Raw genomic sequence first — 13896 nt, 5'->3', positions numbered from 1 at the left:
ACAGTGAAGGGCGGGAGGAGAAACAAACGTTAGAGGGGGACATGGGGAAGGAGGAGGGGGAAAAAACCTGAGGAGGGTTATACACATTAGCACCACACTTTCCAAGCCACTCAAGAGGGTGAGCACCTTTCAATATATGAAAAGGTAAAGCTTCGAGCCTGTCATCATCCCCATGCTCAACATGTAGTCCTCTTCTCTTCCAAATAATGTCAAATGCTCAACGTATGAGGCACCAAAGCAGCAAAAGTGAGGCTAGCTGCCTTCTCAGCCGTCACCTTCCCCATTTTTTCTCCTTCAATGCCACTGCCAATGGGAGTGGTTTGAAGGCAACTTCCTCTTAAGATTTATGGAGGGGCTTCTGCCATGTGTGAGGTCAACCAACAGGAAAGGTTGGGTAGCCTTCCAGAAGCCCATTATAGCAGAATGATCACCCTGGTTTGTTCAAGGAGTAAATCAGGGGCTAACCAATGAGCAGCAATGAAATATCAAACTGGACCAGCCAGGGATTTTGAGATGATCCACAAGCATTCGGGTGTCATACTCCTCCTCATTGGATATAATGATCATTCAGGAATGGTAACAACAGAGGCATAACCCTTTCCTCAGAAAAGGCTGTATGTATAGCTGCTTAATGAGGCTGTGATGAGTGGTGTGTCCATGAGTAGTTTGACATTTAAGGAAAGAAAGAAGAGAAGGTGAATAGAGTCCATGTCAAATTTGTCCCCAAAAGGCCCCTGTCCCACCCGACGAAGACTGACAGGTATCGCTATCTCTTGAGTGGCTCCATAAGGGATGCTGACTGTGTATCAAAGAACCCATAAGCAGGAAGACTAGGTGCTACAAAGGGTGATCCCATGCAAAACAGGAGATAAAGGAAAAGAAAAGAAAAAGATCCCCCAAAACAAAAACCTAGAGCTTACTGCATATGACACAATGAAGGAAAGAGAATAGTCCAAGAGTAGTGCTACACCATTCAGCTTCTCTAGAAAGCACAGTATTTATAGTGCTCAGCAACGTACAGGCTGCTGCTAAATGTCAAATTGGCAGCCGTGTCAAGTTACATACTTTGGAACCTGGGGAGTCCACAGATCGGTAGAGATATACAATGTGACAAAAACCAAGTCTCATCAGAGTGTGCTTGGAATAAGTTAACTTTGGCCAGCATCAACTCGCCTGCAGCTCTCAAGACACAGCCCTGAGACACAGATTAATAATATGCACAGTGGCATCTTTGTTGGTGAGGGTAGAGAGGAAGGGGATAGAACTAGAAAGAAAGCAGGCCTTAAGGCAACCTTGCTTCCCATCCAAAATGGTGAGAAGCTGTTTTCCTTTTGTGACACATCAATGGGACAGAAAAGGTATGGTTTGTCTAATTATTCTGGGCCTCTTACTGCCTTCCTCCCCCATGCATGTATTGCTGTAATTGGATAAACATTAAGTGCACAGAAAATTGGAACTGTAGCCAAGGAAAATATTTGGACAAGTCTTGACAATTCTATCAAGTTTTCTCCACTGTGTTGTCTTCTACATGACCACCTTTGGGCTGCAACTCCTGTGGCACATCAGCAGGACAGCAGGTAAGCCAGGATAGGCTACACCTACTGGACTTAACAGGAGATTTTTAACTTTAAGGACAGGGATGGAAGGAAGGTTGGAGGCAGTCCCCTGCTTTCTGCAAGAAAGTGGGAGATGATAGGGACTGCTGTAGTAGTTCTTTCTAGATTTGAGGACACCATTGTGGTGCAGGCAAATTCAGCCTCCTCTCTTGGGTGGCTATCTTCAAAAGGAACCCTATGGATGTCTGCAAACTACTCCCAGGAAAATTGTGGATGTCATGAGAAACGTTATGTGGGGTCCAGCTCCAACTACAGGAGGAAACCTCAAGAAAAGTAGCCAGACCAGATAAGCCAGAATAGTATGTAGTACTGTCTCACTCTTAAGAAACTTCCTTGACACACGTCCTCCAAGCAGCAACTTGACTCTGTTGCAGCAGATCACCTTCATCTTGCTCCCATCTTCCAACCTGCCAACTCTCTTCCACCCACATCAACTATCTCTCATTCATGATGGACATGTTCTAATGTTTCAATACCTGGTCCTTCAAAGCAATTTAAGTGTGCAATTTATTTTTCTGTTTTTGTCTAATTAATCATCGCCATCAAACTTCTGAGGTCACGACACCTGATACCGTACCAACAGAAGATGGAAATGACATGCCCAAAGATATTTAGAGATGAGTCAAGGTCCCATGAACCCCCAAAACTCTAATGAGAATGCCCCCAAAGAGGGATTCATTACACACGGCAATAACTGTTAAAGAAAAGACCTGAACTAGTTTATTTTTTGGCCTGCTGGCTACATGATAGAGGCTATAGCAGTGTTGAAGTGTGTGGGGCTGAAACACTAGCCTGAGATAGAGCAGTTGGGGAGAAAAGCATCCCCAGTGAGGGAGAATGTTGACATTTTCTATTCTGGCCACCAGTTGCTGAAGAATTATGTAAACAGCATCATGTTCTTTACTAATGCAAAGATCTGTAGACTCCCAAACCAAGTTTATTCCAGTCACTATCAAGTTCCATGTTGTAGCAATACAGGTAAGGATCTCCTCAATAGATAATGCTGCAGAGCCACATGTGAATTCAGCTGTGTTCCCAAGCAAAGCCATTCCCCAGAGTTTTCCAGGAGTATCCCTTGGGCTTTATATAGCTTCCAGAACCAAGAGATCTCAACAGCTCTTTAGAAACTTAAATCCACTTATGTTTTAGAAGGCTTTACTTACTACCGTTAAGCCCTTATGGTAAATCCACTTTACGTTTCCAGCTGAAAATTGGGTTTTATTTGCTGCTGGAAAGAAAAAAAATCAGTTTTCAACATTGAATGGTAAAAGGAAATGTTCTGTGTTATATTGCTTCCCAAGGGTGAGCAGAAATGCTTTAAGCACTGTGTTTTTAAATGTTAGCAACAATGACTGCTATCAGAGCACATTCCGGCACTAAGCCTTTCAAAGTGTTTCACTTTTCCTCATATACACTCACAGCTGTTCTAGTCATGCTGGAAAATAAACTTCCCAAAACACGGTCCGTAGCTGTTGAGAGTCCATTGGACAAACATCTTCCCTAATCATGTACTTTGAGAGACTAAAACTTTCCGCTTCGTTGATCTAACCAGTATTTTTTTAAAAAAACAACAACACAACAAGAACCTGAATAAAGCCTGAGTGTTCAACAATCTAAGCCAGTGCTTCCCAAAATGGGAATCTCTCTAGTATCACTCTCTAGAGAGCAGAGAGATTATCCAGGGGGTCGCTAAGAGGCAAGAGGGCAGCTGAAGGCGCTGGAGGTATAAATGAAAAGCTGGTATCACTAGATCAAGTTGATGAATTAATTAAATAAAACAGCTTTGGGGGGCATTTGAATAAATGTGTAATTGTTACTGTTTTGAATTTTACTGAGTTATTATCTTCCTTAGCGGGTCATGCAAACCACTATTCTGAATAAGGCTTTTTATGGGGTAGGGGGCACTGGGGGTGAGTTTATGAAACCAAGGGGGCAGTGGCCCACAATTGTTTGGGAACTATTGATCTAGGCTCTCTGGAAATTTTAAAGCTATTTCAGTTATTTGAATAAGTCTGTGAGTGGACAATACATTTAAAAAAATTAACTGCATATCTTATTGCCTCCTTTTGCAATTAGGGTTGCCACTCATGCTCACATATTGCCAACTATTTAATGAAACTAAGAATGTCACTGCGTAGGTGACAGCTTACTATTTTCTTTCTTTATGGAAAGAAAAGGGCTAGCTGTCCCCCTATTAGGGCAAACCTAACAGCACAGCAAGTCTTCTCCAATTGGCCACCTGCTATAACTGCTGTTGGCACCTCCAAGTCAGAACAAGAACACAAGCAGTCATAAGTGACAAAGGTTGCTACCTAGGACTGCCCGCGACTCCATTTTGCTGGAAGTACCAAGAAGTATCACCTCCAGGTGACTTGGCTGTCTGCTTTGCCACACTCTTGTGAGGGATAAGATTCGCGTATGCAAAAACAGTTACTGCTGAAAGAGCTGAAGACACATTAGACTGCTGCAATGGCACATCAGCTTATGGAGATGGAGAGATCGGGAAAACTAAAATCTTTCTTGCTGTTCTAATAAAGTTAATGCATTTGAGGTACTTGACTTATTTGACAATATACAGCCAGATGATGGACTAAATCTTTTCTCTCCAGTCAAACATTCAGTCCTATTTGAAATACAGGTTTGCCTTAAGACACCTCCCGCACTTGTGGGGGTTCCACCTGGTGGACATGGGAATTCTTTAAGATTCCATGGTGGCCCTGGCCCCCCCCTTCCCAGCCAAACTGAGTCCACATCATGTTATGACACTGGACAAAAAGCTTTGCTCCAAGAGATAGGTGATGCAACACCTAAAATGGAAATCTGGGTATTTAAACTGGGCAAAGAAAATAATAAGTTTGGATAGGAATTAAAACACCAGCATGATAATAACAAGTGGAGGTGGGCTGTGACTTCCATGACCTGGATCTAAACTGCTCCTCATCAGGTAACTCGCTTAAACCATTTATTGAGGTTTTCTCCTGTAAATCTGATTTAAGTTTAATTAAAGATAACAAACTGAACCCAGGCTGAGTGAGCGGCACTTAGTTCCCTCTGAAATCAATAGGCCTTTAAGTCAACCCACAACTAGCATGCCCCATTGATTTCTAAGAGCTACCTGAGTTCAACTAAACCAACATGGCTCTAACTGAGGTGGGGGGGGGGGAGAATTACAGATTGTTGCACAAAAAACATCAAGGTGAAAGCATTTTGCACCTTGAAAGGACCACATGCTGATTTTAAACTCTCCACTAACATGGGCGGGAGGGTGTTCAACTCAGAACATTTTTTTTTAAAAAAAACAACTTTGGGGCATGTTGCTTAGAAAAATAAGAAACTGGTTCATTCTGTAGATCTGTGGTCCAGAAGCAAACATTGAGGCACTGGAGATTTTTCTACAGCTGCTGTATTGCAATGCAATCAATGAGACAGGTCTCTGGTGATAACAGGAAAGCCCCAGTTTCTTAGCTATGAAAGGGGATGGGGTTTCATGGGCTCACAGTCCCTTTCTGGCATAGGCAGAGAAGGGAACCCTGTGAGCATGAATGACTATGGAACACAGCGTCATTTGTCTTATTACGAACATCGCCAGCATGGCACGCAATACTGTTCCATGACATTTGCAAAGAGGGAAGCTGGCTTCGCATTTCAATTGGTGTGCATGTACACACAAACAACGCTGAATAATTCAAGAGAATCAAATGCAGCTGCATCACCACTATCCTTCCCACCCACCTCTGCAGCATTATTTCATGTGTCATCAGTGACCGCCATGCCTAATTCTAGCATCATGCCAGCACAATAAGACAGTAGATACTGAATGCAGTGTTCACTGGACCAGAAGAACAGAAATAAGAAATGGGGGAGGGGGGAGAGGAGAAAGGAGGAGAGGAAACCCTAGAAAAGAAATTAAAAATGCAGACCGTGCAAATACAAACCAGGTCATGGCTGCTTAGCTAATTTGGGCCAACTGCTGTGGAAGAAAAAACGTCGAACACCCCAAGTTGTGTAAATTTCTGTGAACATCTCAACACGCACACAAATACTCACACACAAACACCAATCTACTACACAGGAAAGCAAATATATGTATATTGCTTCGTTCCTAACACTATTTTTTTATAAGGTTTTTAGTGCTCCTAAATTGGGACTCCAGAGAGCCTACAGCCAGTAGTCTCTGTATACAAAGCATTAACAGGGCTGGATTAACTTCACAGGTGAGGTTCCTACTGATCACGGTGAAAGCCGCGTGGGCTGATCAGCAAAGAGCAACACCGTGTAGAAAGAGAGCAAAATAAGAACATGTAGGAAAGGGCAAGGAGCAAGTGCTGTGTTGTGACAAGGGCCGACTGCAAGCACTAGAATGCTGATGGGGGTCAATTTGCTTTGTCATTCTTGACATTATTACCATACAAATGTCAATATGCCCTTATTCTACACCTGCAAAGAACAGTTTTTAGACAAACTGCCTTTGCAACTTTGGAGAACACAAAAGAAGAGTAACATCCTGAGGATTCATAGGTTCCAAGGCTCTTAAGGAAGATTCCAGGACCCAATGATCTTACATGTGGGGTCGTAGGAATTGTTCAACCAATATGTTTCCCTTGTTTGTGTTTGGCACAGGAAACCTACTCAACTCATGCACAGCTTCTTGATGTGGGATTGGTTCAACATTACTCAAGTTTCAGAGGGGGCTTGCTCACCTTCTGAACTGCTACTTTAGGGGTGGCCAGCAGGTGCGCAACAGTCTCAACTACCATGCTTGCTTACACTACAGCTCATCCCACAGGGTAAAACTGCAAGGGTGATTATGAATTGAGGTGGGGGAGAGAGGTGGAGCCTTGTCGTGCTCTGCACTGCCTTAGAGACGGCTCAAAAGAAGAGGAGATCAGAAGGCAAAAGGCATCTCAGGATCCTCAAAGAGTAAACACCAAGGAAGGATGTGGCATAAAATTCAGAGGATGGAGCAGGACAGAATGTTGTAAAGGGGTCAGACATAATTCTTTTAATCCAGCCCTGAAAATGCTGGGGATTTGTTTTGTTTTCATTTCCACAGCCTTATCCATAATACTTTATATGTATCCATCACATCTTTTTTTAAACTGCAACTCCAATGACATTACAGCCCAACACAAATATTAAATAATGAAGCTCAAAGGGGCATTTGGGCAGCTGAACTACAGCTATTCCATGGTGCGGGGGGGAGAACACACAAATGTGGTATGATTAAGAGAGTTCAAAAACCTGACATGTTTAAAAGGGAAAGCAAGCCAAGTGGCTCTTCTCTTTCCTGTCTGTAGTCTCTCACCAGGAAGTTCAGGTAGAAGGAGATTTGCACCAACATTTTTATTAATGCCATAGGCAGTTTTAAAAAGAATCCTATGCAACCTATTTATACTAAATTCTTCTTAATGCTGCTTCTTTGCTCTACAGTCTTCTTCCTTGTGCCAAAGAAAATGTGAACTAAGGAAGAGCAAAATATATTTTACTCCTCAATATCCACTCGGGCCATAAAAGATGTGTTTTCAACATTTAGCACAATCAGCTGCTATAAATTATTTCAATTTGAGGTGAGATAGCTTTTTCTTCTCATTTCAGATTAGATTGATTAGTGACTTGCCTCATTTTTAATGTTAACATAAGGCATGCAAATATACTAAAACACATCCCTGAGTTCCTTAATCTAAATGTAAGATCTGAACTTGGCTAGTGGAGCTGCACTTGCTCGGGGCTTGAGAATGAAAACTGATTTCTTACCGATTCTATAGGCTTGTCTAAGGACGCCTGTTCAATCTCCAAGTGGCCTTCTTCATACTGATCAAAGTGATTACCCTGCAAGAGAAGAACAAAACGTTGTTTTCAGCATAAAGGACAAACAGTTCTGCATGGTTTGGTGCTAAAAGTTTATAATCAGTCGAGGCCCAGACATATAGAACCTCCTTCCTTAGCTGATCATGCTATATTTCTGTATTTGCTCTATGTTACATATATTTCACGGGATGCGGGTGGCGCTGTGGTCTAAACCAGTGTCTAGGGCTTGCCAATTAGAAGGTTGGCGGCTCAAATCCCTGTGACGGGGTGAGCTCCCGTTGTTCGGTCCCTGCTCCTGCCAACCTAGCAGTTCGAAAGCACGTCAAAGTGCAAGTAGATAAATAGGTACCGCTCCGGCAGGAAGGTAAACGGTGTTTCCGTGCACTGCTCTGGTTCGCCAGAAGCGGCTTAGTCATGCTGGCCACATGACCTGGAAGCTGTACGCCAGCTCCCTCGGCCAACAAAGAGAGATGAGCACCGCAACCCCAGAGTTGGTCACGACTGGACCTAATGGTCAGGGGTCCCTTTACCTTTTTCATATATTCCATATAGGGTATATATATCATATATGGAATCAATGGAGATGGACAAGGAAGGATTCATGGGCATCATTTTCAGTGGGGATGGGGGGTGATTACTTGAAGGTAGAGCACCCAGACATTTTCAGAATTGTTCTAGATACTCAGAAAAAGCACAGCCATGGCTTCTAAACTAATTTGCCTTGATACTGACGTAATGAAGAGGCTGCAACATTTCAAACCATTTCATCTGCAGCTTTTATTGGATATGAAATGTCCTGAGATCACCTGACATTTCAATATTAGCTGCTCAACAGCAAAACAGACAGCTCAATATCAGCTGAAGATGTACCATATGTTCAGAATAGTAAGGCTATATTATGCTTTTAGGCAATTTTTCTCCCAGAAAATAGGCAAACTGAGCACTTTTAATGGGTAAGCTTCTTTTTGTTCAAGCCCCAAGATGGAGAGAGTTTAAAAAAACAACCCCAAAAGCTTGCATTATCTCTTTGAATACTCCCATGCTGCATGCACTTTTTTAAAAAAGCAGAGTTATTTCACCATCTGTGAACTTACAATTCCAAGTTAAGAACAGAACCTTGCACCTTTTCTTTTTTTAAAAAAAGGAACAAGGTTCCTAGTATTTTAGATACACAGAAAAAGCTTTGGAGAAATGTGTGCACCATGACCATGGCAATCTGAAAAACTGGAGGTTAGGGTGGGAAAGAATACAGTCATACCTCGGGTTACAGCCGATTCAGGTTGCGTTTTTTCGGGTTACAGACCGCCAAAACCCGGAAGTACCGGAACGGATTACTTCCAGGTTTTGGTGATTGCGCATGCGCAGAAGCACCAAATTGCAACCCACGTGTGCACAGACGTGGGTTGCGAACGCTGCAGGTTGTGAACGTGCATCCCACACAGATCACGTTCGCAACCCGAGCGTCCACTGTATTGAGCAAGCCTGCTGGTATTTTCTATGTGGTGAGGGGACACGATGTTCAGCAGTTTCCTATCAATAACTGAGTCCCTGTGATCCTTTCAGCCTTAAACTGCTGGTGGTTCTTTATGATTAGAGGTCAAAGGTAGCTCCTTAGGCAACCACCACCATGCAACTCTGTTTAACCTGTTTTCTTCCTCACAAAGGTGCTATCAGTGTTGTTCTATGGAAACACAGAATAATGCTACAGGCACTTTGCCCATCCCATCTCCCTCCCTTCTTTTGAGCATGCATGGGAGAGAAGAGGAGCTGAAACCCAAGCCAAGGGAAAAGAGGGATAAATACCCCTTGAACCTTTATTTTACCAGACTTGTTTATTTGACATTGCAGCAGGTGGGTAGGCAGGGTAGAAAAAATACAGCACAGTAGCTTCTATGAGGTTTTGCCCCATACACATTATTATGGTTGACAAATCTGTAATATATAATCTTTAACATTAATCTAAATTTGAGGATGGAGTCAAGCACCTGAGTTTCTATTCAGGTAACACATAAGGCCATCTTCTGTCTCCACTAGTTCCCAAAAACTCAAACAAGAGAACCAGCAGCCTATTACATGTATCTTAATGACCGTACCCAGAAAAGTAAGCAAGACCCTCATGATGCAGAAGAGTTTGGAGGTCTGGTAACTGTGGATAAATGCTGCTCCCATGCAATTCTGGATCTTAGAACTAGGATTTGAGGGAAATTTAGGGCAAAATAACAGCACAGAAAACAGAATGTTGCACCACAGCTCCAAAAAGGCTTTCACTGGTAACCAAGCACACTGTGAGATTATCTTTGTCCACAAAGGGTCATGCTAAATGGCTCAGTTGGCCTGTTTATCACGTTTAACTGCCAAAATCCCAGACAACAAAGGCAAGAATCAGCCTACGTGACAGGCCCCTCGAAGTTATTTCCAAAATAAATGAAGCACAACAGGCTTTTTGCTTTGTGGTGCAAATACATTCTGCAAATTTAAGCAATGCAGCACACATGCTGAATGCAGGTTCAGCTCCAAAAGTAACAAGACCAGACCAACCCTCTAGCCATAAACATCTGGCTATTAAATCTACTCTGCTGCCAAACTATCAAGCACGCAAAAAAGCTGAAATTTACAAATGGAATCATTCCTGCTTTATATCAGAAAGGACAGGCACTTAAAATGTACAATACTTGACCACAACAAGTCTGCTCATTAGTACACAAAGGCTGTGTATGCACAGAAAAACAAAGGGACAAGAGACCTGGAAAATGGAAATGGAGAACTGGCACAAATGCCAGTTCACCCTTCTCCTTCCTAGAAGCAGGCCTCATGCCAGTTAGGTACTTTCAGCTCCTTTCTGACATGAAGCATTAGCAAAGGCTGGGATGGGGAGAAGCAGCAAACAGCAGTAGCATCACCCCTCTGCTTCTGTTCAAGGTTTCCACCTCCCTGTCAAGCCTAGAGCTGTGATTTTATTAACAGGAAGACATACAGAACATAAAAAATGTAATGCATATCTTGAAGGAAAAGCCCCAGAAAGGGACTTTCAAATTCTTACAGACACCAGACTCAAACTTTCAAAAGTCTAAACAACATAAGACACCTGGGATTATGCCAATCCTGCTTCTCGCAGCATGCCATGCAATAAAATTGCAGGCATCTCTTTCCTCCATTTCTGTTTCTGTAGTTAAATGTGAGAAACCAGATGGGAGGACCATGTTGCTCTGCTCATATGTTGGTCCCTGGACTAGAGTATGGAGGCTAATAGGGACCAGAAAGTCTTAAAGTGCATTGCATTGATCTTCTAATCTGAGGGATCAGAAAATTGAAGAAAGTTCTACAATGAAGGGCAATGGATTTGCTCCGTTTCTGCATTAGCATTTGGAGAGCTCCCTTAGTGGGCATCTTGCTTCTCATGTAGCTTATGAAGAATAATCAGAGCCAACCAAGCTAAGATGCTGCTGGGACATGGAAACGGTCCTCTAAATAAAGTGTCTCTATGCAACAAAGCTCAACTCATTTTCCATTTACAGTGGTACCTTGGGTTACATACACTTCAGGTTACATATGCTTCAGGTTACAGACTCCGCTAATGCAGAAATAGTACCTCGGGTTAAGAACTTTGCTTCAGGATGAGAACAGGAACTGTGCTTCAGCGGCGTGGGAGCAGGAGACCCCATTAGCTAAAGTGGTGCTTCAGGTTAAGAACAGTTTCAGGTTAAGAACGGACCTACGGAACGAATTAAGTACTTAACCTGAGGTACCACTGTATCTTCTAAAGTCGCAATGTGAAGGCACGTGACTTAAGCATACCCATCTCTAATCATGTAACTCTAATAATGTAAGGAGGAAGAAGTGCAGAAGAGGTCTTGCTTCCTTATCCTCCAGGTTCTTTAACCTTAGAGCAGGCATAGGCAAACTCAGCCCTCCAGATATTTTGGGACTACAACTCCCATCATCCTTGACCACTAGTCCTGTTTAATAATAATAATAATAATAATAATAATAATAATAATAATAATATCTTTATTGTCATTGCCCCCTCTCGGGGACAACGAAATTACTTGACTGCTCCATAAAAACACTAATTAAAACAATACAGTATTAGCTAGGGATGATGGGAGTTGTAGTCCCAAAACATCTGGAGGGCCGAGTTTGCCTATGCCTGCCTTAGAGTGCAACCCACTACCAGCACAGCACAGCATTACAGAAGTCCTGCCTGGTCCCAAAGATCCATGAAACTTAATTCTGTGGGTCCAAAGAGGCTCCACATATGTTCTTCTTGAACAGCAGCTACTCAAACAACCCCTGGAACTTCTGCATGGGTTTCTGATATGGTGTGAGGGTCAATTATTCAAAGAAATCTAGGTGGAAGCTCCACCATGCTAAAGCAAACACTTGCCTGGGCTTGAGCTGCTCTGAGTGCTGACAGCACATGCCCAACCAACCCCCCACCCCACCAGAGAACTGGTCTGTGAAATGGATGTTAGTCAGCCGTTCTAAATGCCACTGCCAGCCTCCCTACTTTCAGACTGCAATTACATTTCTAGGGTACTTCAACATTTGAAGATGCTCACTTCAATTCAACAAAAACAACTCAGCGAATAGGTTGGGAGCCAAATGCCAACTTAAAAGTGCCCATTTTCATGTATATTTATTTAGGAGAAGCTAATAATTTACCTTTCAAATGCATTGACTGTTTAAATTAGAAAATGATCCAGAATGTTTTCAAATGAAGAGATTCTCTCAAGGGCAGAATTCAGCATTGTAATTAAGCTGTTGTAAAAGCCAGGAGATTTTCTTTTGTCTGCTGGAACAGGGAAGCATGCTCAGCTGTTCCACCTAGGTCTTCATTTTTTTTTTCTGGAGTAAGGCAAAAGCAGGAGAGAGATGTCCACTGCACAAAGGAACACCCCTCATTTGAAGAAATTGTTTGTTCATTCATTACATTACAGTTTCCACAGAACTGAACATGTCTCTACGTTATGCATGTTTGCACTGTACATCCACAATATAGACTCTTGCATGGAAAGATCTCTAAGGCAAAATAAAATAGTTGCCACCAAATCATGAGAATCAAGCTGTGAATTCCCCCCAAGGCTCCAGCTCTACATGAAAATCCTCAAGGAGCAAGAAAAAAAATGAAACCCTGGAAGATTCATGAACTCAGCAGTGTTTTGATTCTGTTTAGAAAACTTCATTATATTCTAACATGAGAGTACTTGTAAATGATAGGGGAGAAATGCAATACTGTTTTAATTAGATACATCTAGTTTTGTACATCGTATATCATATACAGTGACCATTCCCTCTCCTTTGTGTGGGGGGGTCTAAATTCTTTAAGGCACCCTCTTTCCTATCTACAGAAGTTGTTTCCTACAGGAACCGTCTTGTACCCCTTAGAAGCAGAAAGCTTTGCGCTTGAAGCAAACAGCAAGTTCAAATGAGCTATGACTAGACAATGCACCCCCAGAGCTAACTCACATTTGAAATTTCACAGCGATTGCTGTGATGAACATCGTATAAAAAGGAGATACGTGTCTCCAACAAGCAATGGAAAGCTGCCGGAGACTCATGGCCAACTGTGGCAGCCAAGTACACACATGCCTTGTGTTCCTGGGTATTTGGGAATGCCTATCTCCCCTCCACGTTTACCATGGCATACACCACTCAAACAGTGGTGTACAAAGCACGAATTGCTACAGGAGAAGAGAGCCTTGTCTGCAGTGGGAGCAACATGAACTTAGCATACTTGCAAAGACCACATGCCCGTTTGTGGCTTAAGACAAGGTACAGCTGCTTTTACAGAACATGGTTATTAATAGTGTTACGCAAGCTAATCTTCTGGAAGGAGCTTGGCAGTGGGGGGGGGGGCTTAATTATCCAGCTCCACTGCATCCTCATTGAACCACCCAGCAGAAAGTTTTGGAGCAGTGAGAGGACTTCTTAAATCACAGAGAGGTCGTCTGAAAACTTGGCAGTGCCAAGTTCTGTAAAACCACCTTGAGGGCAAAGACTCTGACATGCAGTCCAAACACTATGCCACAGCTTCTAGCGGAGGTGTTGAGGAACTGTTTGTTCAGAATTCCTAGGACCCGTTTCAGCTAGCATGGCCTGATGATGCAGCATGGATGTTTGCAGGAGTTAGGCCAAGGGTCCCCAACCTGCGGCCCATGGGCCGGAAGCAACCCATGGAGGCTGTTTAACCGGCCCACAACCCGCCCCGACCTGAGCCACCCGCTCAGCGAGTCCCCGCGCACTGCACTAAACCAGCACAGCGCGATGCGGGGAGTCTCTTCCGCGGCTCCAGAAATCGCTTCTGCACATGCCCAGACGCCGAAAATTGCTTCTGCGCAGGCGTGATTTCCGGTGTCTGGGCAGAAGCGATTTCCGGCGCTGTGGACATGTGCAGATGCTATTTCCGGCATCGCGCTGCGCCGGTCCAGCCCATGGAGGATCTGCGTGGGAGTGATCCAGCCCATGCCCCGTA

At 43.3% G+C, this 13896-nt stretch overlaps 1 protein-coding gene across 3 annotated transcripts in view; it reads right to left on the bottom strand.

Annotated features, from left to right (window-relative positions):
- The window catches only part of GPATCH8 (G-patch domain containing 8), an 84922-nt gene that overhangs the window by 52127 nt on the left and 18899 nt on the right, over window positions 1–13896 (bottom strand). For 2 of the 3 annotated variants that reach the window (XM_053363178.1, XM_053363179.1), the window contains one exon: window positions 7371–7445. In XM_053363178.1, coding sequence (XP_053219153.1) covers window positions 7371–7445 — 75 coding nt within the window. Of the gene's footprint in view, window positions 1–5551; window positions 5587–7370; window positions 7452–13896 lie in introns of those variants that run through there. The other variant, XM_053363180.1, reaches the window with a different exon arrangement.

This window comes from Podarcis raffonei, chromosome 13, assembly GCF_027172205.1.
Source record: "Podarcis raffonei isolate rPodRaf1 chromosome 13, rPodRaf1.pri, whole genome shotgun sequence".
Classification (NCBI taxonomy): Eukaryota; Metazoa; Chordata; class Lepidosauria; order Squamata; family Lacertidae; genus Podarcis; species Podarcis raffonei.
Note: the sequence above shows the minus strand (reverse complement) of the source record. Positions and strands in the feature narration are given on the sequence as shown.